Source organism: Loxodonta africana, chromosome 23 (genome assembly GCF_030014295.1).
Source record: "Loxodonta africana isolate mLoxAfr1 chromosome 23, mLoxAfr1.hap2, whole genome shotgun sequence".
NCBI lineage: Eukaryota > Metazoa > Chordata > Mammalia > Proboscidea > Elephantidae > Loxodonta > Loxodonta africana.
Genome location: NC_087364.1, coordinates 46,890,573 through 46,915,843, shown reverse-complemented (window position 1 = coordinate 46,915,843; position 25,271 = coordinate 46,890,573). Strand labels below are relative to the sequence as shown.

At 39.3% G+C, this 25,271-nt stretch overlaps 1 protein-coding gene across 1 annotated transcript; it reads right to left on the bottom strand.

Moving 5' to 3' along the window:
- Nucleotides 1-246: 246 nt before the first annotated feature.
- Nucleotides 247-24,243, bottom strand: SEC62 (SEC62 homolog, preprotein translocation factor). The gene is given in 9 exon segments (XM_064275450.1): nt 247-1,821; nt 3,976-4,095; nt 7,317-7,377; nt 8,122-8,214; nt 8,408-8,612; nt 12,571-12,676; nt 13,540-13,648; nt 24,000-24,087; nt 24,089-24,243. Coding segments are annotated over 9 exon segments (1,395 nt in total). The 5' UTR covers nt 24,229-24,243; the 3' UTR covers nt 247-1,348.
- Nucleotides 24,244-25,271: the final 1,028 nt, after the last annotated feature.

Genomic DNA, 25,271 nt, shown 5'->3' with positions numbered 1-25,271 from the left:
CTTTGATGGGAAACAGCCTAAACAAAAATAAAAACCTACACACACCACCTATTTCAACTACAAAGCAAAATACTCACTGTGACTGAAGGAAGAAGATAACTTTATATTCATTATTTCAGTTCATAAGAATGTAACTCCAAGGAATGATTTTAGAATGTTCATAAGTAAACACAAGATTAAAAAAAAAAAACTTATAATTAAGGTATACAAGACATAAAATTGAACTGCAAAACTAGTTCAAAGCAATTAGAATCCAATGGTTCTCTGGTAGCCTTTATTTTAAATTGATATTTTAGAACAGTAAATTATCTTTCACAGCAGTGCCTCCTGGTCTGATAATACAGTACTCCATTTCTGAATGTAGAGATTTGAGATAAAATGAACATTAAGGCGTACAAACAGCTACTTTAAGTCTGCTCTTTTTTTAATAAGGATCAGTTTTTACTCATTGAAATACATGGAATGTTGGCACAAAACTGAAGCTGCTGTAGAAAGATCGATCACAGATATTCTGCGGGTTATCGAAACTTGCATTTCTCTAAAAACATACCCTTACATGGTTTTAATCTTACAAATTTAAGTGTTGAGAAAATGTCTAAATAATAAGTAACAATTAAAATAAAATGTTTATTTGTAAATTATGTACAGAATACATTTTATGTTACGACAAGGAAATGGGGAAGGCGGGGAAGAGTCACTGCAATGTCGGTTGGAGATGACCATTTCCTCTGAATCAGATGTACAAACCAGTTTGGATTTCCTAAGTTGGAAAAGGAGAATTTGTAGCTAACCTAAAAGTGTTGCATTATTACTAGTTGGCATGTTTCCACAAAACGCTTTTGAACTCTGCTAAATCAGAATCTTAAGAGAAATTTCCTGGTTACTTTTATAACATTAAAAACAAAAGTTTATCAAGAGAACAATGAGTTGAGTATTTCATCTTACAGAAAACAGACAAATGGCTACATAACTATGCATAATCTGAAATGCTGGTCTTTATCCTTTTTATTCTGATTAGTCTAACAGTAAAAAGCCATACAACTATCAAAAATGCCATTAATCTAAATGTCATCGTGGAAACTGCATCATTGATAACTATCAAAAGGAATGAGTCCTGCGTACTGTAAAATTATCATCAAACAGATAAAACTTAGGTTTTGATGGCTTTAGACTGTACCAGTAATACCAGTCTGTAACATGAAGGACTGAATAGAACTGTGTGGATGTCAAGCTCATTTCAGCAAATGGATTAAAAGGATGCTACAAACGCCAAGTGTACATTTTGATGATCAGCCAACAGAGAAAATCCAACTTCTTGCACTTATTCAGTCCCAAAATTACATTAAGTTTATGATTTTTCATGTGAAGGTTTAGTTGTCTCTCCGTCATTGTCTTCCTCTTCCTCCTCCTCATCACAATCCCCATCTGTCTGCTGCTCTAGTTCCTCTTTCGTGATCATTTCAAAATCGTTCCCGTTTCCACTACTGTGCTGGGATCGGTCATCTTCCCTCCTGTCACTGTCCGTGTCCGAGTGTCGTTCTCCACCTGAACCTTCCGTCCCATTATTTCCTGGTCCTACTTTCCCCTCCTCATCTTCCTTTTTCTCACTGTCTGATTTCTCCTCACTGTCGGACTTCTGGTGCTTTTTGGCTTCAGATTTCTCATCTTTCTTTAAGTCTGCTTTTGGTCCTTTGTATTCATGTGTGTACAGAGGCCTGAAGGAGTCAATGAAGCCGACGTCAGCAGTAAGATTTGGCAAGAACCAAAAGTGATGCCTTCCTCCAGTTATCAGCCAAATGATGAGAAACAGAATGCAACGAGCTGTGGGGAGAAAAGTTTCTCTAACTGAATGATTCAAGCACTGAGCCAGATAGGGAATAATTGTTAATTAGGAAAAAACCTGTGAAAACATTTAGTTTATTATCTGCATGTTACATACACCTTGAATATGAACACTTAAATCCTAACTCGTTTAACAGGGATCACAGTATTCTAGGGAAAGAGCATCCTCTAAACCTGAGGGCACAATGCTATGCTACTCTCAAAAACTACCTTTAAACACTATAAATTTCCTCCGTGGATATACACTTCAGGATCTTGCTATGTTACACTTCAGAAACCAGCAATCAATCAGTTGGAAGAAAATATTCATGGGCACTTAGTATTAAAAAAATAATAAATGTGAGTAACGGATGAAGGCTATCTTATGAAATAAACCCTTAAAAAGCAGGGCTTCATTATGAATTTCTTAGGCCCTACGTACTTCGCCCTACGTAATCCCCTTCTCTCCATTAAAAGAAAAAAGAATTGTACCTTTAATACATTTGGTATAAAGTCAACTATAACCCAGCCTAGGCTCATTATCATGTATACATTAATATCATAATTTTTTTCCTTCTGATTTTAAAAGAAAGAAAAACATTTCAATGGGTCCCTGAAAGTATTATGAGCCTGAAGCACTGTGTCAAAAGGCGAAATTGGTGCTGAGACAAAGGATGCCAGTATTGGTGAGTTTCCATGTTCATCTTCTAGTAAAAACACATCTGAATAATAAGAAAACATTTCCTGAAGTGACAATCCTGTTAATATGGTAATTATAGTACTCGTTTATTTAAGAACCAGCCCTCACCTGTTATCAGGAAACAATACAACACTAACGAAAGCCAAATCCCTTAAACACATAAGGTTTATGAGGTTACTCTTTTTGAACAATATATTATGACAAAATTGTGCGATAATGGAAGAATTAAGTAGGCTGAAATTAAGTTTGTTGTAATGGGTTTCCACGAGATTCCATATAGTTTTCTCTTTAATTTGCCATTGTGTAGAGGTGAACACTTTTTAAGATCATAGTGATTAGGTGAATGTTATGGCTTCTATTTTGTCTTTAAAGACAATTATGTCAGTGTTTTTATATAAAGATTGAAAAAAGCTCATCTATATTTCTTCCATGGACAAATTTCAAGGAAATGGCTATGACTGCCTTGACTTTTTTTTATATAAAGTAGCTATTTTTATTTTCACAAGAGAATATAAATATCTTGAAATACTCTCATACATTAGAATCCAGTGGTTGAAACAGAAAAGGCAAATATATTTTAAATTGATTAAATACCTCACGTCATTATTTTAATTTTACTGATTTTTTTTAGTAATGAGCACTCTTCATACATTCAAAAGTCATTTCATTTTTATTTCCTCTTCTGAATTGGGTCTTCACGTCTTTGTAATTCAACCTTAGGGACCTATGGTTTCTCTTATCAATGGGTATGAACCCAGTGCCGTCGAAGTCAATTCTGACTCTAGCGACCCTATAGGACAGAGTAGAACTGCCCCATAGAGTTTCCAAGGAGTGCCTGGTGGATTCGAACTGCCGACCCTTTGGTTGGCAGCCGTATCGATGGGTATGAGGAAATGGGAAAGTTAATCTTCAGCCAGTGCTGTGAGTCTGAAGCTCACCTTTTAATATTGTTTTTTATTCTTATGTGATCAAATCTATTTACCTTTTGGTTATGAAACACCTCAATCATCCTAAAATGTGAAAACATTCACTTACATTTTGTCGCTTGATGTTTATAAACCACTCAAGTCCTTAACTGTTCTAAAACTAGTTTCATTTGCCTTAAGTCAAAACGTAAAGATGTTTTACCAATGACTTCTATAAAAGCAAAACAGCCAATATTTTTAAGTCTTTGCCACTGTTAAAGTACATCTACGTGCATTAGATTATGATTAAATCCTTTGTCTTTAGATCATAGCCAATCAAGCACATATACTCATTCCTTCAGCCTGCATTATTTTTTGGGGATTTGTACAAAAAGGTCCATATATTTAGTGTAACTTCTTGACTGGCCCACAATTTTGCTATAAAGCTTTACTGAAGCTCCAGATCAGTATTACAAATTTGAATTTACAGAGTCCAAACTGCTCAATACCTACCTTACTGAGGTCAATTTTACTAATAACAACACTTACCAACAGCAAGAAGAAGAATGCTGGCTACGAAACAGCCTGCGCCCACACTGAGGTAATAAACACCCACTCTCATTTCTGCTGGCCAAAGAGGGAAGAGAGTTGCGGCTATCACTGCAATCACTGGAACAACAAATGACAAAGTTACAGTTACAATACCACTAACACGTTCCTAGGGAAAAAACTCTGAAATACTAGGTTGAAACATAAAACAGCCACTTTCATAGGAAAAAAGAAAAAGGTCAGTTACCAGCAATTTATACAGTTCAACCTAATGTGTAGGTATGCCTGACTCAAGTCATGATATTTTCAATTGCCTCATATCCATGTGAAAGCTGGACAATGAATAAGGAAGATCAAAGAATTCAATTATGGTGTTGGTGAAGAATACCGAATATACCATGGGCTGCCAGAAGAACAAACAAATCTGTCCTGGAAAATGTACAGCCAGAATGCTCCTTAGAAATGAGGACGGTGAGACTTTGTCTCACTTACTTTGGACACGCTATCAGGAAGGATTAGTCGCTAGAGGAGGACCTCATGCTTGGTAAAGTAGAGGGTCAGTGAGAAAGAGGAAGACCCTCAGCGAGATGGACTGACACAGTGGCTGCAACAATGGGCTCAAGCACAGCAGTAACTGTTAGGACGGCACAGAAGCAGACAGCATTTTGTTCTATCGTACACAGGGTCGCTGAGTCGGAGCTGACTTGACTGAACCTAACAACAACAACATTGTTCTTAAATTAGGTTAGGATTTTTGTGGTATAAATTACTCCTTAACGTGTTAAATTATCTCCTTAAATTATCAACTGCAGCTGTTTTCATGCGATGTCCACCTTATGTTTTGTATAATAAAACATCCGTCTTTTGAATTAGAAGAGTGAAATAACAGGATTCAGGGAACTTCCCTTCATTTCAAAATTGTGCTTTCTTCTATTATTACTGAGTCTGCTAAGTATTACTCCAGGACATCGTTCATGACCTAATATAAAAGCCAAACCACACAGGACAAGTTATATAAATTACTTTTTAAAAGAACAAAAGCAAGATATTAGATTGACGAATTACAAACAATTCAGATTTCAAAGGGCATTTTTAAATAATATTTTTGATCAAAGATTGTCCAACTTTTTTTTTTCCAATCAAGGTGGGGCCACAATGAATAATTATTACCAATAATTCATGTAAGGAGCATAAATGCACAGAAACTAGAAGCATGGTTATTACGTCTTTGGTGTTAAGTGAGACCAGGATTCAAATTAGAAGCTGAGTTACTTGGGCAAGTTACTTAACCCCTCTGAAGCTAAGTTACCTTGTATTTAATAAGTGGGTAATAATAAAAAGCTGTTGGGAGGATGAAATGAAACACATGTAAGATTTAGCAAAGGGATTAACACACAGTGATGGACAGATATTAGCTATTTGGGTTGGGTTTAATTAAGATACAAATAGTTTTAACTCTATTAAAGTTAACCCTACTTCTTCAAAAGATATTTGGCATTCCACGGTACAGCTGTACTATCATTTATTTCACCATTCTATTGAGGACCTTCAACTGTTGCCAGTTTTATCCTTTTATAGACAATACTGCAATAAACACCCCCTGCAACCTGCAACAAACAAGACTATCTGTGCAACTATGTGAGTATGGCATAGGAAAATTCCTGGACTGAAACTGTTAGGCCAAAGGGATGTTGTTGTTGTTAGTTGCCCAGGTGATTCTAACTCATGGAGAATCCATGTGTGTCAGAGGAGAACTGTGCTCCATAGCGTTTTCAAAGCTGTGACCTTTCAGGGGCACGCTGCAATGTGCCGAGGTGCCTCTGCGTAGATTTGAACTGCCAACCTTTTGGCTAGTAGTTGAGCTCCTACCAATTTGTGCCACCCAGGGACTCCAGATCAAAGGTATAGGCATTTAAGAATTTTAAGATATTTGCTAAATTACTCTCCTGAATATATTCTACTGAGGGATTCGCGATTTTCCAATATGTCAATGTGCACTCTTCAACAGATGCTTCGTGTAACTGTATGAGAATACCAATGGGCTCAATTTCTAGAAGTAGACTTGCTGGGTCAAAGAACACACACACAGAGACAGACGCCGGCAGACGCGGGCAGACACACATGGAGTACACCCACTCCTCACTTACATGGTTAGGTGCCAAAGACCAGATCATTATGCAAAAATTGGCTTTACGTGAAAATGGAGGGTTTTGTTTTTAGACCATCCATTTTCCCAATTTTATTTAGAAAATACGTTCACAGAAATAATAACACCTAAGATTTACTGATGTGCTCATCACTGTGATGAGTCCAGTTGTGGATTATTCCTCTGGGGAAGAGGCTTGGGGGAGACAAAGCTGGATAAAGCTGGGCTGTGTGACTAGAGGGCCTACAGCTTAACCATGTCACCTTCCTCCTGTGCTGGGTCAAAGCTTCCCTTGGAGAGTCACCTCCAGGCCTCCACTCCTACCCCTCTGCCCTCCAGGCGTGGCGAGTCACCAAGGCTCAGGGCTTCCTGTGAGAGTACTGGGAGCCTGGTCAAGCACCCAGCTCCATCAAGGTAGAGGCTTCAGGCCCAGTTCGGCTCACTCTGGGACATCGTTAAACCCACACACATTTCTGTCAAACGCCTTCCTTGATGCCTCTTTCTTTCCTTCCTTCTCACCCCACAGCAATTGTGAGCTGCAGGGCTTCAGGCCACATACCCAAAACCAGTGCCCTCAAGTCGATTCCGACTCATAGGAGCTGGGAAGTCAGAACAGGTGCCTGCTGGCTTGGTGCTGCCTGGGCATCCAACCAGAGACTAGGGCCACGGAGGAGGCAGGTCCCAAGCAGCAGCTGGACGCAGGAGGGAGTGGGGGGCAACCCAGCTTCCTGGGGGCTGCCTGGAGACCCTTCTAAAGGGAGGGGGCATTCCACTGCCATTGCCACCATGCCCACTGCCTTGTTAATGTGCTAAACAGTGGGATAATAGATTTTTTACTGTTGTAGTAAATGTGAAATGTCGGCTAATGAGACAGTCGACAAGTTAGTAGGTATAAATGCATTTGATATTTGAAATAAATTTTCAAACTGCCCTCCATAAAAACAAAGTGGATGTGTTATCCACACCTAGCAATCCATCAATTGTTAGAGTCCTGATTTTTCCCAAAGACTGGTTACTACCAAATTTTACAATCTTCTTAATCATTGTTGTTTTAACTTATATTTAGTGTGCATGAGATTAAGTATCCTTTATGATTATTAGTCACTATTTCTTTATGACTTGAGAGTGCTGGGCACCTTTATTTCCCTCTCTAAATTTCTGAGATTGTACTTTAAAGATACACCCTGTTACTTACCAAGAATTAATCCCATGACAAATGTCTTGAAGTGAACTGGGTCATAGATCCACACAAATACCTAAAAGAATCAAGAAGCCTAAGTGCTTAAAAGTTCTACGGCCACATGAGAAAATTAAGCTTAATTCTGTATTTCAGATCCTCTATAGGAGTCCCTTCTAACCTCTTAAGCGGCAGAGATTGATAGGTGACCCATCAATCACTCTGCCCTTCTTTCTTGGATGGTAACAGAAATCCTACATTTTACTTGTGTACATGACCGCCTGGTTTATAAAGTACCATTTCTAAGCCTTCACTGCAGGTAGGCATGACTATGCGACCAGGTTCTTTCCAACGGAATCCAAGCAGAAATGAAAACTGTCAACCCTTTGTAAAGTGTCCTTAAAGAGGCATGTCCTGTAGTCTCCCTCCCTCCTTTGGATGCAGATATAAGGCTGGCAGTCATTTTGGACTATGGGGTAATCTTTGCTTCTAGATTCACAAAGAGGAAAAAAATAAAAGCAGCCCCGGTCTCCTGACACCATGGAGCTGCCATACCTGAACATGAGAGAAACAAGCACTTTTGTTAAAACCACTGTTATTTCAGGTTTCCTATCACTCACAGTTGAACCTGACTCTGACTGACACAGAATCTTTTTTTTAAAATCTAAATTCAGAGGAAATATTGGTTTTTAAAAGTAAAGTAGCTTTTATATACTTAAGTGCAGGGTTAGATTTATATAAACTATCTTCCTTAGTGACATAGAAAACATAATCCTTAAACCTACTGAAATCTGGATTCTAATCATAGGCTATCTACACTCACCTCATTTCCATCCAGAAAAACTTGATCATCATGTGGTTCAAGCTTGAATTTTTTCTTAGTTTCCTTCTTTTTGGGAGTTCCTGGAGTTTCTTCCTATGAAAACAAACATGATTTTATGCAAAGGAAAAACACAAACAAGCAAAAAATGATACACATACAGTCAAGAAGGTCTGACATATGTGACACAGAAATAATAATTCTCAACCATGGCTTTTATAATAATCCTAAATACGGATCATTTATATGTAATGACTTTTGATTCTTACTTAATTTTAGTTGAGCTCACCTTTTTGGTTTCTTCCTTTTCGCCATCTTTCTTTTTCTCTTTTTCCTTCTTCATCTTTTCTTCCTTTATATTTTCTTTCTTGCTCTTTTTATCATCTTCTTTTCCACTTTCGGCTTTTCCTTTCTCTTTTTCTTTCTTTATGTCTTTATCATATTTCATTTTCATCACTTTTAGTGCTCGATGAAAGAACTGCTTCTTTAACAGCCTTGGAAACAAAAGATAAATGACGTTCTACTCCCTACCCATTTTACAGATATAGACTAAAATATGTCCACACACCAATAAAATGAGCAAAGGAAGACAAACTGGCAACTTACAAGAGAAATTACTAACATTAAGTCCATGGAAAAATATTCAACCTTACTACAACTTTAAATAAGACTTTCTTTTTTTTCCTGAAAACACACACACACTCCTGATGCTAATCAGATTAGTATGAAACTGACTCTCCTACACATTTGCTGCTATCAACATCAACTGTCACTTTCCTACAGAAGTGCTTATATGCATAAGGTTTAAGGATGTTTACACTTAACTTTAAGTAACTCCAATTTTTGAATTAGAAGGAAAAATCAAAATATGGTTATTGAAAACATACACTAAGACACAAAAGGACACGAATTTACAGAACAATAAGAATTCTAAATACATTAAAAAGATGCCTACGAAAAGATGGAAAGGACCTGCTCAGAATGACTGTGCTAACAGATCAGTATCGGGACTATGTTAGGGTGACAGTACATGGGTTCTTCTTTCCGCAGTCATAACGATGTGCATAATGGTTTTATTCCTTTTATAAAATAAAAAGTTAGAACCTCTGGAATTTATGTCTATTGATCATAATCTATACTATAAAATCTAGTACCCAATCGGTTTATTTACCTATATTTATAGTAACTCATAGCTTTAAGAAACATTTTGAATGCATTATTGCCAATGTCTATTGAAACCTGATTTCACTCTACCTATCCTGGGACTTTTGTCCATACCAATAAGAATAAAATATATCACTAGATTCTTTCCTGCTCATCCCTGAAACTTAGTTTCATCAAATATAGGATGGAAAAGAGAAGTGATCAGGCTCCTCACTATTCAGATTTCAAAGCTAGTATCATATCCCTCATCCTTTCCTTCTGCTTCCTTCAGAAGTAGAATAGGAAGCATTTCCTATACAACTTCTTAGGGGGGAAAAAGCCTCCTCTCTCCTGAGTAGAGAGGTATAGAATGGCACAGCCCCAGCAGGACCATTTGCTTCTGTCATTCCTCCTGCACAGCTGCCCCACCTCCAGTAAAGAAAAGGCGACGTTAAACTTTCACATTCAGGAAGGGTCAAATACTACCTCTACCACTTAACTAGCTGTGTGATGCTGCTTAAGTTACTTAATCTCTAAAATGGGGTTACTAATGGCATCTAGCTCATAGGGGCTGTTTGCAGAATATGTGCCTGGCGTGTTAGCCATTATTATTATTGCTAAATAACAACATCTTCTGAATTTCATTAATAGTTACAGAATACACACACACACGGGTTCAAAATAATTAAAGCATCATTCCATTCTGTATTAAACAGAATCATTGGCTTATTCCTTGATTGGTCTTTAGAGAGACTATCTGGTTCATTTTAGGCCTACAAAAGGGAAATCAACATTATTTAACATTCGTAATAAAATCAGAGCCCCATTTGGCTTTAAATGCATGATACTCAAATCACTTACACAAAGCTCTCTGACATTTTCATACAGCAACTCACACTACTCAGTATGCTCTGCGTCTTTTGCCTTGAATGCATCTCCTGTCTCCCCGTCTGCTGATTTGTTTCAAAAACTGATTATAACATTTTCTCTGTGAAGCTATTCTTGACAGGTTCTCCATCTATGTCCTTCCTTAATATAACTCCTTACAGACCTTATACCACTTCATTGTAATTAGTTATGTATCTCCTTCCCCAATAGACTGGAATGAGCTTTGCGGCAGGGACCAAGCTACAGCCATCCTGTATTCCTGATGTCTGGAATATAGGAGGTATTCAATTTCATTGTTGAATTAGTAAATTGAAAAACAGCTTGTTAAGCCATTGAATTATATCTATACTTTTCCCTCATCTCAATTTTTTATTTCTGGTTTTAGAAACATTTACTGAATGCCAGACGAGTGTCAGGGACTCCACTACGTGGCAATGGTGAGTTTCTATTAAGTGTCCACATTATGCTAATTGCATGAAGTTACAATAAAGTACAAAACAGTCCTACAACAGTCTTCAGATTTAGCTGGAAAAAATTAATTTAGGCAGAACAACTCTAAAACAGGTAAAGGTAAAACTGTGGGAGAACTTGAGATACAAAGATTAACGTGGGCTGGAGGACCAGGTAGAGGTGGGACTTGAGGGATGTACTTGTTAATATTTAGAGACAGGCAGGATAGAAGAGGGAGAACCATTCAGGGGAAGTGGCAGGTTATGATCAAAGAAAGACCAGACAAGAGAATGGGCGTGGCATACATGAGTGAGAAAGACATTACTGGACTGGGGGTTGATGACGTGAAGACACAGGGAGCTAGGACGGTTAAGATTAAAGGTTGAAGAATCTGTACAGTAAACATTTGTTTCTAGACACATTAGAAAATAGTTTTGTGTGTGATCCTACATCTTCTTGTTTTCCCTCAAACTCCGTCAAGCCCACTTCGCAGTTTAAGAAAATGGCTGTGGTTGGGCAGGAACGCAGGAGGGCTAGCCACCATAGGATATCTGTGGTTGTCTTAGAAGCTACTCTTATGACTTATGCTTCTCTCTTCTATTTTAATGCAGAAAGAACACAAAGCAGATTAACCTGACATGAAGACAGTATAGTGCAGTGGTTAAGAGCACGGACTATGAAGCCAGACTGCTGGATTTAGAATCCTGGCTCTGCCGCTTACTTCCTCTGTGATCTGGGCACAGGCTGCGGGCAAGCTACCTAACTTCTCTGGGCCTCAGTTTCTGCCTTTGTAGCATCTCCTAATTTTTGCACGATACATAAAAATAAATCTATTTTGAGGCAAGCAGAGAGCAGGAAGTTTGTACTTTGGTTAATTCTAATTATACAAACCGCTGTAAAGGAAAGGCAAACGTGAACTATACCACTGCTGGTTCATCCCTACTCCTAACAATGAAACTTATGTTCTGAAAGGTCCATTTGTGATTCCAGTCTTTGGTAACTAATAACTTTAAGAAACACCTGATAATTAATTTCATAGTTTAAGAAAACAGGTTGTGAAACAGTGACTTTGAGAGGGTTCTATCATGTGGCTGAGATATTTTAATGCCATTAAACAAAATACAGTAAATACTATGTGCACCTACCTAGCGAACACAGAAGATAACCTAAAATCTCAATTCCCATTGAATTTAAGCTTTAGCGTCATGAAAGCAAAACTCAGTCAATATCTATTAATAAATATATTTAATTATTTAAGTATTTAATATATTTATTTAAGCAAATCAAGAGAAAAAAAAAAATCAGCACACTTTTTTCCAAGAAAGAAGACAGTGATTTTTGTTTTTTACGTACACAGCTTACCATAGATTTTTTCAAAGGACAGGACCTGTTATGAAAGCCATGTTTACTGAACTGTCTCTACTTCCTCTTAGAATCCTCAAGATAAGACAATGTAAATGATGCAGTTGTCTTGATTTTACAACGAGGTACTGTATTAGCAATCATTAAACAAGCAAACAGAGAAACAAGTCCGGCTTATAGCTCGGGGAATAGGCACTAAAAAACCAGGAACAACAGTTGCTAGGAATTCCTGCTAAAGGTTTGGGGAAAGAGACCTCCCTCTACAACCATCTGCTCTAGAAAAGAACTTTTTTGATGTAGGCACTGGTGTATGATTTTACGGCTTACCCTTCAGGGAATTCTACATGGTTTCTGTCAGCCTGGCAAATGTACAAACGGAATGGAATGGAAAAAATAAAAATTATAGTTAAAAACTATAATACTCATACATAAAAATAAAAAAATATCTCCAGAGGTACTGAATAAATACAGGTTACACGTAAAAGCTATGCTTGAGCTATACTGCAATACTGCTACATTTAATGATGAGAATAGTTAAGAAGCTTCAATATGCATAACATATTTTAAAATTACTACTTATGTTATTCTTTGCTAAGAAATAAACACTACCTGTTGCAGTAGTCAACCACAGATTCCCGAGTTGTAAATAAAGCTTCCTCTCCTTTCTTGGCCTTTGCCCACTTTGAGTCCAGAAGGCAATCCACTGCTTTTGAAGCTAAAAATACATTATTTTACATTTAGTATACCTGGGAATTCACGCCTATGAAGGTCAAATTACATAAAGCACATTACAACACTCTGGCAACAGAAAATAAATAGCGGCCCCATGTGTCAGGGCAGAACTGCCCCCACAGGATTCTCTAGGCTGTAATATTTTTGGGAGCAAATCACCATGTCTTTCTCCTGAGGAACCAGGCTGGGTGGGTCCTGACTATAAACCTTGAGTTAGCAGCTGGGTACTTAACTACTGAGCCACCAGGGCTCTTTACTGCTGCTGCTACTAGAGATAGCTAAATATGTTAGATCTGAAGGGAGTGGCATGTGTACTTTTCTTTTTTTAGTGAATAGCAAAATCAATTGTAACACTAGAGAGAAGATAAAAGAATTTCTTTTCTGTAATGGCATTTCAATTTTAATTGGTGAAATAGGCAAATTTAACCACTATTTAAGCTATGTGCTCTATTACAGATGAGTTCAACTTATAATGAGGTTATCTGGATAATGTGAAGAACCGAAGCTCCTGAGTTGGTTCCAACAGACTGAAGTGTAGTTTCACACTGAATTCTACTCCAGAGTTTTATAAAGATTAACCTTAAGTACACATACTACCTGAACAAAGGTAGTATAACAGTGGAAATAAATCCCATTTAAAAATTTTCCAACAAATATTTGTTACTGGAAAGCACTTTTACCTTATTATAGGAATTTTCAATCATTTTAAAAAAGAATAATAAATCTCCACAAACCCATTACCCAGCTTCAACAATTACACTTAGAGAGTATTAAAAGAACTTCCAAAAATCCCAAGTATCTTCATAAGATATACACAAATGGTTTTACTGCTATAAATAATCCTACCAATAAAGTAATCAACCCGGTGACCCATCATATTGGTGGACTTTGTTGGACAGTTGAATCGAAGATACTTGGCTACAGCCTTTTCTTCTTTAGATGGTTCACCAACTTCCTGCAAAATAAGAGTATTAATTTAGTGTAATTGTTTATTTAAGAAATTCATGCACTGAAGAAAAATTTATAGGTCTGTTCCATAAATCTTTTCAAGTACTGGCAGTCCCCAGATTATGAACCAGATCATTCCTGAGTCTGCTTTTAAGCCAGAATTTGTAGGTAAGTTGGAGCAGGTGCACACAGTCCTTATTTAGCCTTACTTTAAGCGCAAGATAAGGCTCAAAGCCTTCTCAATGATTTAAAAAGCTGCACATGCAGCAAAGGAAGGTGAGAGTGATGAAGAATTTGTTTAGAGTAGGGGTTGGTTCAATTGTTTCAAAGTCAAGGCAAATTCACCTAACGTTAATGAGCAAGGTGAAGTTGTCCATAAATCGGACTTTCATTTGTAACCTAGGGACTTACTGTATAGGCCTTGCTGTCAAGCTGTCTCTGGAGCAGGCCTAGTATTATATACACAAGAAAGAACTGAGATTTAATTAAACTGTATGTTTTTCAAACACAAGTTAATAGGGCCAAAGCCTGCCTGCCTCTTGCCCTCAGCTAGACGACATTTATTTTCAGTTGTTTTTCCAGTAACTACTTTGTACCAGTTCACCTTCACTCTTGTCAAAGCTATCATTAAAAAGATAAGAGGTTGCCAACAGTGACTGCCCAAACATCCAAGAAGCAGGTGCCATAAATAAATGTTAAACAACAACATCTAAAGCTAAGCTATGCACCCCGAAAAATGGGCAACAGACCATAGGAGGAGTTTCAAAAGAGCCAAATACAGCTACCATAGCATGATAGCCATAAGAACTAGTACCCCAGACGCTGAAGTTTTATTATTCCCTTTCCTCTCCCCTTGTGGTTACAAATCTCAAGATACTACCTGAGACTCCTTCCTGACTTTTTTTTTTTTTTTAAAACTAATGAGGCAAAAAGAAAAAATATAATAGGCAGAGAAATTACAATCTCAGTTGAAGAACTAATTAATGGAAGTGAATTAAAATAAACAGTAATTTTAGAAAGGCTGCTTTAACCCTTGTTTCATTTCTCCCAACCATTCCTTTTCCCTATTACTTTCTTCACTGAGTGCATCAACCCCCATATTCACATCTTCTTTTACTTGCATTTATTCCCTTTCATTCTGAACTTCATCGATCTGACAATTCCTCCTGTGTAGTCTTCCCCACCCATGCAAGTACTCAAGGAAAGCAAGACAGTCCACATCTGTATACACCTGATGTACATACTTTCAAAAGTTGCCTTATTGCGCCATGCTGTTGAAGCGCAAGTATTCTTTAGTTTTGTAAGCATGTGCAAATTGTTAGCTGCTGTTGGCCCCTGGCCCAACTCATGCGACCCCATGCACAAGGGAACAAAATGCTACGTGGTCCTGCGCCATGGGACTAAAGAGCCTTCAGAGCAGGCTGAGAAATTTCAATTTTACCCTGTAAGTAGCAGAAAGACCACTAGGAAATTAGTTACAAGACTACTACTGTAGTTCCAAATAAGATGTGTTATAATACATGTTAGGAATAGTAACAAGAAGGAAATGTGGATATTTGAAATATTTCAAAGGCAGAACATATAGGACTCAATGAAAAAGGATGAATGAAATAGATAAGTAAATGATGCCAAATTTCTAATTTGGTGGATCGAAAGAAAGGTTTTAATAACAGGAAATTTGGGAGAGAAGTGATTCTGAGGAAAAAGCAATCACATCAACTTCAGGCATGACATTTTACACTTTTACTAACAAACCCTTTACTAAAAACAGGCATAAAGGTAGTTATCTACCATATTAATTGCTGACAGAAGCATCATATGTAAAATCTGATTAAAAATTAGAATACATAAAAAACTGCAAGTCGATTATACAGTAGGGAAACTGATACTACATGAACTCACAGAAGTTTTACATCTCACTTTAACAATTAACAAGTTCACCAAACTCTTTCCTAGAACTTAGTAAAGGCGCTACTAAACAACAAAGAACAGAGAAGACCCGGAAAACACGGAATTGGATAATCTCTCCCAAATAGATCTAGACTTACCTATCCCCCTAATACTTTCCTGAGGTATCACTAAGCTCCCCTGAAACTGGGACTACAAAATGAGGAGCAGTAAATTCTATCAAGATACTGGTATAAGAACTGAAACTTCTCTTGCTCCTTCAAGTTTTTTCCCTTGTGAAATATTAAGAAACACTTAACGTAACTACCACACTGTAGACTGATGGTGATGAAGATTACAAAATTTGTGCATTTGCTAGGGTTTGGGGGCCATGAAGATTGTTTTAGTGTAGCAAAAACATGACCAGGGGAAGCTGGTTTTATAGGAAACCCTGCCGTGAGTCTTCACTCTCACTGCTCCCCTGAAGCAGCCTGATCATGAGGCTATAAACAGTCTTACCTTCTTCCTGTTTAGACTATACTGCCTCCCCTCTTTGTTCACTTTTGATGTGAACAGGCCTTCAGAATGTTTTCATAGTTCTAGAAGCCTTCTGGAGCCCTGGTGGCACAGTGGTTAAGACCTTGGCTGCTAACCAAAAAGGCTGGCAGTTTGAATCCACCAATCGCTTCTTGGAAACCCTATGGGACAGTCCTACTTTGTCCTATAGGGTCGTTATGAGTTGGAATCAACTCCACAGCATGGATTGTGTGCTGAGAAGCCTTCTAACAAGTGAAGGCCTTTTGGGAACAGTAGCACCTACTAATAAAAGAGAAACCAGCCAAACAATGCTCAAAGGAAGAAAACTTGTTTTAGCTCAATGAATGAGCTCAACTGTCTTAGATGGAAGAAGCTTAAGAAGAGTCAGTAAGTTGTGAAGCTAGGTTACCTTTCTTTATACTCAAATCTCAAGATTTTTGCTGCTGCAACTCACAATCCAAAATTACTTGAAAGTTTGGTTAGCAGAAGAACTAGATGGTGCCTGTCTATAACCAATCACTGCCCTGACAGGGAACACAACAGAGAATCTCTGATGGAACAGTAGAACACTGGGATGCAGGTGTCAAATCCTCATAAAAAGACCAGGCTTAATGGTCTGACTGACACTGGAAGAACCCTGACGGTCATGCTCTCTGCACCGTTTGTTAGCCCAAGGTTGGAACCACTCCCGATGCCAACTCTCCAGACATGCATTGGACTGGACTGTAAGACAGACATTGATACTGGTAAGGAGTGAGCTTCTTGGCTCAAGTAGACACAAGAAACTATGTGGGCAACTCCTATCTGGTGGCAAGATGAGGAGGAGAGAGGGACAGGAGCTGGATGAATGGACACGGGGAATACACGCTGGAGAGGAGGAATGTGCTGTCTCATTAGGAGAGCAGCTAGGAGTACATAGCAAGGTGTGTATAACTTTTTGTATGAGAGACTGACTTGATTTGTAAACTTTCACCTAAAGCATAATAAAAAAAATAAAAAGAAAAAAAGTTTGGTTAGAACACTGCTAAAATTATTTAACAAATACTATTTTTACTACACAACGATCATATACTATAATGAAACGGGAGTTACCATTTCCTACAGAATTTCTGGTTTAGAGGAATTCTTACTCTATCCAGTCTTTACTCAGGAGGAAACTGAGTTTGTTAATGGTGGTGGAATAATTTGGAAATGGAAGAGGTGAGAACTGTACAACCTGATGAACACGACTGTCACTGAATTATATATTTTATGACTATAAAAAAGTAAAAAAAAAAAAAAAAATTCAATACATATTTGAAGATTCTTTTCAAATATAAAATTTCATAACAGGATTCTAAATCAAGCCTTCCAGGAAGCAACACTTCGTTAACCTATATACAGTTACTGTATGTTCTTAAAGTTACAAAATTGCAGTTCTTAAAAAATTCTTTATTTTTAAATTTTTCATTTATTTGGATTGGGATTACTCTCAATTTGAGAACCTCAATCATGAAAATTATATGATGTCAGTAAACATGCAGCTCACTTCTGGTTTTCAGGGGCCAGTAAAGTGAACCCAAGAAGGGAATGTGACAAAATACTCCTTACTTCCAACTTTGATGGGTATTTTAGTCATCTAGTGCTGCTACAACAGAAATATCACAAGTGGATGGCTTTAACAAAGAGAACTTTATTCTCTCACATTCCATTAGGCTAGAAGTTCGAATTCAGGGTCAGCTCCAGGGTAAGGCTTTCTCTCTCTGTTGGCTCTGGAGGAAGGTCCTTGTGATGCGGCAGTCTTCTGTTGGCCTGGGAGCATCTCAGCACAGGAACCTCAGGTCCAAAGGACTCGCTCTGCTCCTGGCACTGCCTTCTTGGTGGTATGAGGTTCCCCATATCTCTCTGCTCGCTTCTCAAAGAGACTGGCTTTAGACACTACTGAATCTCACAGACCTCATCAATGTAAGTGCCGCTAATCCATTTTATTACATCACAGTGATAGGATTTACAACATATAGGGAAATCACATCAGAAGATAAAATGGTAGACAATCATACAATCATACAAGGAAATCATGACCTAGCCAAGCTGACAGATATTTTGGGGGGATAATTCAACCCATGACAATGGGACACCAATATCTGAAATTATGCTTCACTAGAAAAAGCGGAAGAATTAGCTGCTTTTTTAACCCTGAACTTGTTTGCTTCAAGCATTTTCCCCTTCAAAGTACAAATATAATTCAAGGTCAATTCAAATCTGTTAAACAAAAATCTTTTCTAAACATGAAACATCAAGTAACAAATGACAGAAAATTCAGTTTATATTGCAGACCTTTCTGTCTACAAGTCTTTACAATAGAATCCTTTCTGTAACTCAAAAAACTCTGAACTTCTAATGGACTACATCTACCATAGCCTCCATCAGACTGAGTGCAGTACAACTAGATGGTGCCCAGCTACCATCACTGACTGCTCTGACAGGGATCACAATAGAGTGTCAAGGACAGAGCTGGAGAAAAACGTAGAACAAAATTCTAACTCAAAAAGAAAGACCAGACTTGCTGGCCTGACAGACTGGAGAAACCCTGAGAGTACAGCCCATGAATACCCTTTCAGCTCAGTAATGAAGTCACCCCGAGGTTCACCCTGCAGCCAAAGACTGAACAGACCCATGGAACAAAACAAGGCTAAAGGGGCTCACCAGCCCTGGAGCAGGACTAGAAGGCAGAAGGAACAGGAAAGCTGGTAACAGGGAACCCAGGGTTGAGAAGGGAGAGTGTTGACATGTCATGGGGTTGTTAACCAATGTCACAGAACAAAGTGTGTAATGTTTGATGAGAAAACTAGTTTGTTCTATAAATCTTATCTAAAGTACAATTAAAAAAAAAACTCTGAACTTTGTCATTACACTTGATTTCTTGTCTTAGAAAAATTAATAAAACCCAATCCACTGCGGTCGAGCTAATTCCTACTCATACCAACCCTAAAGGACAGAGTAGAACTGCCCCATAGAGTTTCCAAGGAGCAGCTGGTGGATTCAAACTACCAACCTTTTGGTTAGGAGGCGAGCTGTTAACCCCAAGGTGCCAAGCGATGTCAATATTAGAGTTTCTGATTCTGTGAGGGGTGAGGGAACAGCAAGAAACTAATTTTATAGGGTACTGTTTATCTTTATGAATTTATCAGACTGCAGACGTAGAGCTGAAAGTTGCAATCTTTAAAGTTTTTTAAAACATTACATAATAAATTTGAAAATATTTCCCACTACAACAGCAATTAATATTTACCTCTCATTGGCCTTCTCTGATGATAAACTTATAGGCATTATTCCTTCAAAACTGCAATTATTGTGTATGTTTGATTTTATGTTCCTTGGCTTTTCCTTTAACATGAATCTGTCTTTAAAAACAGTATAGGCCCAGCGCAATACAAACTGTGCTCCAAAATTTCCTATAACGTTTTTCTATACAGCCACGTAGAACTTCTAGGATGAGGAAATAAATGCCACATGTATTTTCATTCAGCAGTATGTCAAGCTGATTTTTAACAATCAGGTCCTCACATGTTTACCGGATCCTCAAATATTCAAAAAAACAGTTATAAGTAAATAGCTTATGTAACCCATTACCTAGTGGTTCATTTACTGCACAGATAGCTGTTAATCTTTCTTTCAGCATATCAGAGTGTTTAAAAAAACAAAACAGCAATCCATCCCAAACCCTTCCTCCTTGGGAAAGAGGAAAAGGTATCTGCCAAGCATAACTCACTTTTTCAAAACCCTATGAGGTAAAGATCCTTTTTACAACTCCTTTCTTACAATTTCTACTCAGGTAAGGTAATTTGCCCAAAGTTGCACAGCTAATAATTGCTGGAGCTGGAGAACAAGCTGGCCCAGTCTGGCTCAAGCTCTCAGCCACTGCCACTACATAAAAAAAAAAGAAAAACTAATTCTGTGTTATTGTTGCTATTGTTGTTAGGTGCTGTTGAATTGGTTCCAACTTAGTCCTATAAAGGAAACACTACCTGGTCCTGCGCCGACCTCACAATTATTGCTATGTTTGAGCTCACTGTTGCAGCCACTGTGTACATCTATCTCATTGAGGGTCTTCCTCTTCTTCACTGACCCTCTACCAAGCATGATGTCCTTTTCCAAGGACTGGTCCTCCTGATAACATGTCCAAAGTACGTAAGACGACGTCTTCCATCTTCCCCTCTAAGGAGCACTCTGGCTATACTTCTTCGAAGACAGATTTGTTTGTTCTTCTGGCAGTTCACAGTAGTCAATAATCTTCACCAACACATAACGCAAAGGCATCAATGCCTCTTCTCTGGAGCCCTAGTGCTGTAGTGAACAAGAGCTTGGCAGCTAACCAAAACGTTATGCAGTTCAAATCCACCAGCCGCTCCTTGGGAACAACACTATGGGGCAGTTCTACTCCATCCTACAGGGTTGCTACGAGTTGGAATCCACAGCATTTAACGACACCACAATTCTTCTTTGGTCTTCCTTTTTCATTGTCCAGCTTTCACACGTACATGAAAAACCAAAACCAAACCCACTGCCGTCGAGTCGATTCTGACTCAGAGCGACCCTACAGGACAGAAGAGAACTGCCTCATAGTTCCCAAGGAGCACCTGGCGGATTCAAACTGCTGACCTCTTGGTTAACAGTCAGAGCATTTAACCACTATGCCACCAGGATTTCCACATGTACATGAGGCAACTGAAAATACCACGGCTTGGGTCAGGCACACCTTAGTCCTCAAAGTGACATCTTTGCTTTGTAATACTTTGAAGAGGTCTTTTACAGATTTGCCCAATGCAATACATCATTTGATTTCTTGACTGCTACTTCCATATGCATTAATTGTTGGTCCAAGTAAAATTAAATCCTTGACAACTTCAATATTTTCTCCATTTATCATAATGACACTTACTGGTTCAGTTGTGAGGATTTCTGTTTTCTTTATGTTGAGGTGTAATCCATACTGAAGGCTGTAGTCTTGGATCTTCATCAGTAAGTGCTTCAGGTTCTCTTCATTTTCAGCAAGCAAGGTTGTGTCATCTGCATAACGCAGGTTGTTAAATGTTCCTCCAATCCTGATGACATGTTCTTCTTCATATAGTTCAGCTTTTCAGGTTATTTGCTCAGTGTACAGATTGAATAAATGTGGTAAAAGGATACAACCCGGATGTACACCTTTCCTGACTTTAAACCACACAGTATCCGCTTGTCCTGTTCGAAGAGGCTCTTGGTCTGTGTACAGGTTCCACGTGAGCACAATTACGTTTTCTGGAATTCCCATTATTCCCTATGGTATCATAATTTGTTATGCTCTACAAAGTTGAATGCCCTGCACAGTCAATAAATACAGGTAAACATCTTTCTGGTATTCTCTGCTTTGAGCCAAGATCCAACTGATATTATCAATAATATCCCTCATTCCACGTCCTCTTCTGAATCCAGCTTCAATTTCTGGCTGTTCTCTGTCCATGTACTGTTGTAATCATTTTTCAATTATCTTCAGCAAAATTCTACTTGCCAGTGATACTAATGATACTGTATTCAGAAGAGACTCTGAAACTTGCTCTTGAATGTAGAGTAGCTAAAGCGAACGGAAGAAATGATGAAGTAAAAGAGCTGAACATAAGATTGCAAAGGATGGCTTGAAAAGACAAAGTATTATAATGGAATGTGCAAAGACCTGGAGTTAGAGAACAAAAGGAAGAACATGCTTGGCATTTCTCAAGCTGAAAGAATCGAAGAAAAAATTCTAGCCCCCGGTTATAATACTGAAGGATTCCATGGGCAAAATAGTGAATGAGTCAGGAAAACATCAAATGAAGATGGAAGGAATACAGAGTCACTGTACCAAAAAGAACTGGTCGACAATCAACCATTGCAGGAGGTAGCACATGATCAATAACCAGTGGTATTAAAGGAAGAAGTCCAATCTGCACTGGAAGAATTGGTGAAAAACAAGGCTCCAGGAACTGATGGAATACCAACTGAGGTGTTTCAACAAATGCATGCAACACTGGAAGCGCTCACTGGTCCATACCAAGAAATTTGGAAGACAGCCATCTGGCCAACTGACTAAAACAGATCCATATATGTGCCCATTCCAAAGAAAGGTGATCCAACAGAATATGAAAACAGTACTATACAGACTTTTTAACCTACCTTTCTGTTTAATCTGTAAGGTCCCAACTGAAATAATAGTAGTTATTCAAAAAGTGTATTAGATTACCTTTATAACAAGAACACTGAATTGAAATTGTAAAACAAAGTCTATTCAAGGACATAAAGTTGTACCATAGAGTCAGAAAGTAAAAATTTGACTTCAATATAAATTGTAATTAAAATTTCGGACACCACCTCTAATCCACAGCACTAAATCTACTAAGACTAACCAAAACCAAACCAACTGCCATCGAGTCTATTGCGACTCATAGCGACCTTAAAGGACAAAGTAGACCTGCCCCACAGGGTATTCAAGGCTGTAATCTTTGCAGAAGCAGACTGCCACATCTTTCTCCAGTGGAGCGGCTGGTGGGTTTGACCTGCCTACAGTTAAGGTGGAGCGGCTGGTGGGTTTGACCTGCCCACCTTTTAGTAAAGAGCCATGGCTCTTAGCCACTGTGCTACCAGGGCTCCTCTAGTTTAAGACTAGAAATAGTAAACTTAGAAACTTTCTCCACACCGACCTTAAGCCCTGGTTTCATGACCTGCCTTAATCTGCCAAATTCCAAATTTTGATCACTGACATTTTTCCTAGTACTTCAAAGATTTCCTGATAATATTAATACGCATAGCTCGGACTACATGTGCTTTAGGTCAACAAATTAATTAACAAAATTAAAAAAAATTGACTAATAAAACAGATGACATTACAAAATCATTCTAAACAGTAAAATAGTAATGAGCAGAAAGACAGCCAGTGTATAAATTTGTGATCAACGTACTACCAATTTACAACATGCTATCAATTTATGATGCCATATGCTGCTTTTTTTTTTTTTTTATCAATTTATGATGCCATATGCTTCTAGGCACATTAGCTGATGATGAGACAACCACTAATAAACACCGCGTGGAAGATGATTCACATATTTAATCCTCTTGATGAGACCCAACGACAACGGGGGAGCGGGGTGGCAATACAGGGAGGAATGCACATGCATGTGGAATGAGGGAGCGATTATTATGTAGGTTATGAAGCTGACAAACTGGCATATGAAAGGTTCCGGGGCGCCACCAGCTCGTTGCAGCACCAACGAGGTTGTGTTTATTTACACTGTGTAGCTTGGAAGAAAGCCGGCAAGCTTCAGGTAGGCTCTTAAGTTAATAATAATGAGGAGAAAGGAAGGCAAATGAACACCTGTGGGTAGGCAGATTGACGCCTGGGCCCCAATAGGCAGCTGACCAAGCACAGATCAATCTCCCTTCTACGGTCGTTTTCTATTTACGCACAAAGAACAGGCTGCTTTGGGTCAGTCCTCTGCCTCCTTTCACCCTAATTACCGTGGCCTTGATTTTAGGCTAGCTAAGGAGAAAGAATGGAGTGGGTGGAGGGAGAGGAGAAAGGGTCTCGGGGAGGGTCTGTGTCTGCGCTCCCGAAAGGGCAGACCTCCCAACACAGGCCCGGGTCGGCACGGCCACAGGTTCCTGTGGAGACAGGCCGAGCAGCCGGGCCTCCACGTCCGGATTGCGAGCGCGGCGCCTCCTTCCTTCTCCCGTGGCCCCGCCACCTCCGTCTCGGTCTCCGCCGTCGCCACCACCACCCCCCACTCGGGCCCCTCACAACGACACACCCTACAGCCCGCGGCCTCGCGGCAGAATAACACCCCACCTCGCCCTCGGTTTTGTTCGCCCTTCAAGGGGGCTTTTCCTACTTGTTTCACTTCTGAGCACCCTGAAGCCCCCTACCCAGGACACTGCTTTGCTACCTGGATCCGCTTCTTGTGTCGCCTGCGTTCCGCCATGTTGGCCGCTCCGCCCGCTTCCTTTTTTCGTGGAGAAGGAGGGGGCGGTGTAAACCTCGCGAGATTGCGCCTCGCGGTCCGTTATGTAACTCACCGGCTGGGGCCCGGGAAAGGGGGAGGCCCGGCGACGCCCGGATCCAGGCAGGTGGTGCGCTCGTTGGCGGGGGCCTTTTCTCGTGTCTTCTCTCGGCATCTGTTGTTGCGGAAATTGAAGAGCTCTGGGTCCAGGGAGAAGTCGAGAAGTGGGTCCGAGAACGAGAGGGCTGGCAAGAACTCTTGGTTCTCTAACCTGGCAGAGCGTCTGAATCACCTGGGAAGCGCCTAAAATACGGATTACCGGGCCCCACCCCCTCAGAGTTGGATTCAGTTTGTTTTGGGTGGGGCCTTTCACAGAAGGAATTTATTGAGACCGATCAAGTCGTAGGTGTTTTACCTATGGTAGCTCCTGTAATCTTCACAAAGAGCCCACCCCACCCTTCACCACATGTACCTTTATTAACCCCATATTAAAGATGGGAAAACCGAGACAGCTGGGGATTAGAGATACGAGCTGACTTATTTCAGGTTCCGCAGCTGGTAAGTGGCAGAGCCAAGCCCTAAGTCAGTTGTTTTTCCCCCTACGATGTTCTCGTAGTGTGGCTGATCGAAAACAAATTGGATTCTCTATTCCATTCTCCACCTTGCTTCTTGAAACTCACCTTTGGAACCCAGGAGGTAGAACCCAGGGAAGTCCAAGTAAGATGAATCGGAAAAAGATTCTAAGAAGTTGAGAAGGTGACAGGCTGTAGGCTATTTTCAAGTCTGGTGAATAACTATTGTAACTATTGTTTTTTTTTAGAGCCACTTAGACCCAAAAAAAGGGCTAAAATTGTTAAGAAGTGCTTAGGTGGAAATTCCCATAACATTAATGGAGATTTTTAAGCATTCTTTTTTAATTGTAGAAATTTGGGAAAATACAAAGAAGTATAGGAAAATAAGAATTCAAAATTCCACCACCAAGGGATATAAGCCAAAAAACCAAACCAACTGCTCTGTAGTGGATTCTGAGTCATAGTGACCCTGTAGGGCAGAGTAGAACAGCCCCACAGGGTTTCCAAGGCTGTAATCTTTAGGGAATCAGACTGCATTTTCTTTCTCCTGAAGAGCAGTGGGTTGGTTCCAACCCCTGATTGCTTTGTTAGCCAGCCCAGCCTTAACCTTAACCACCGTGCCACTAGGGCTCCTACCAAGGCGTAT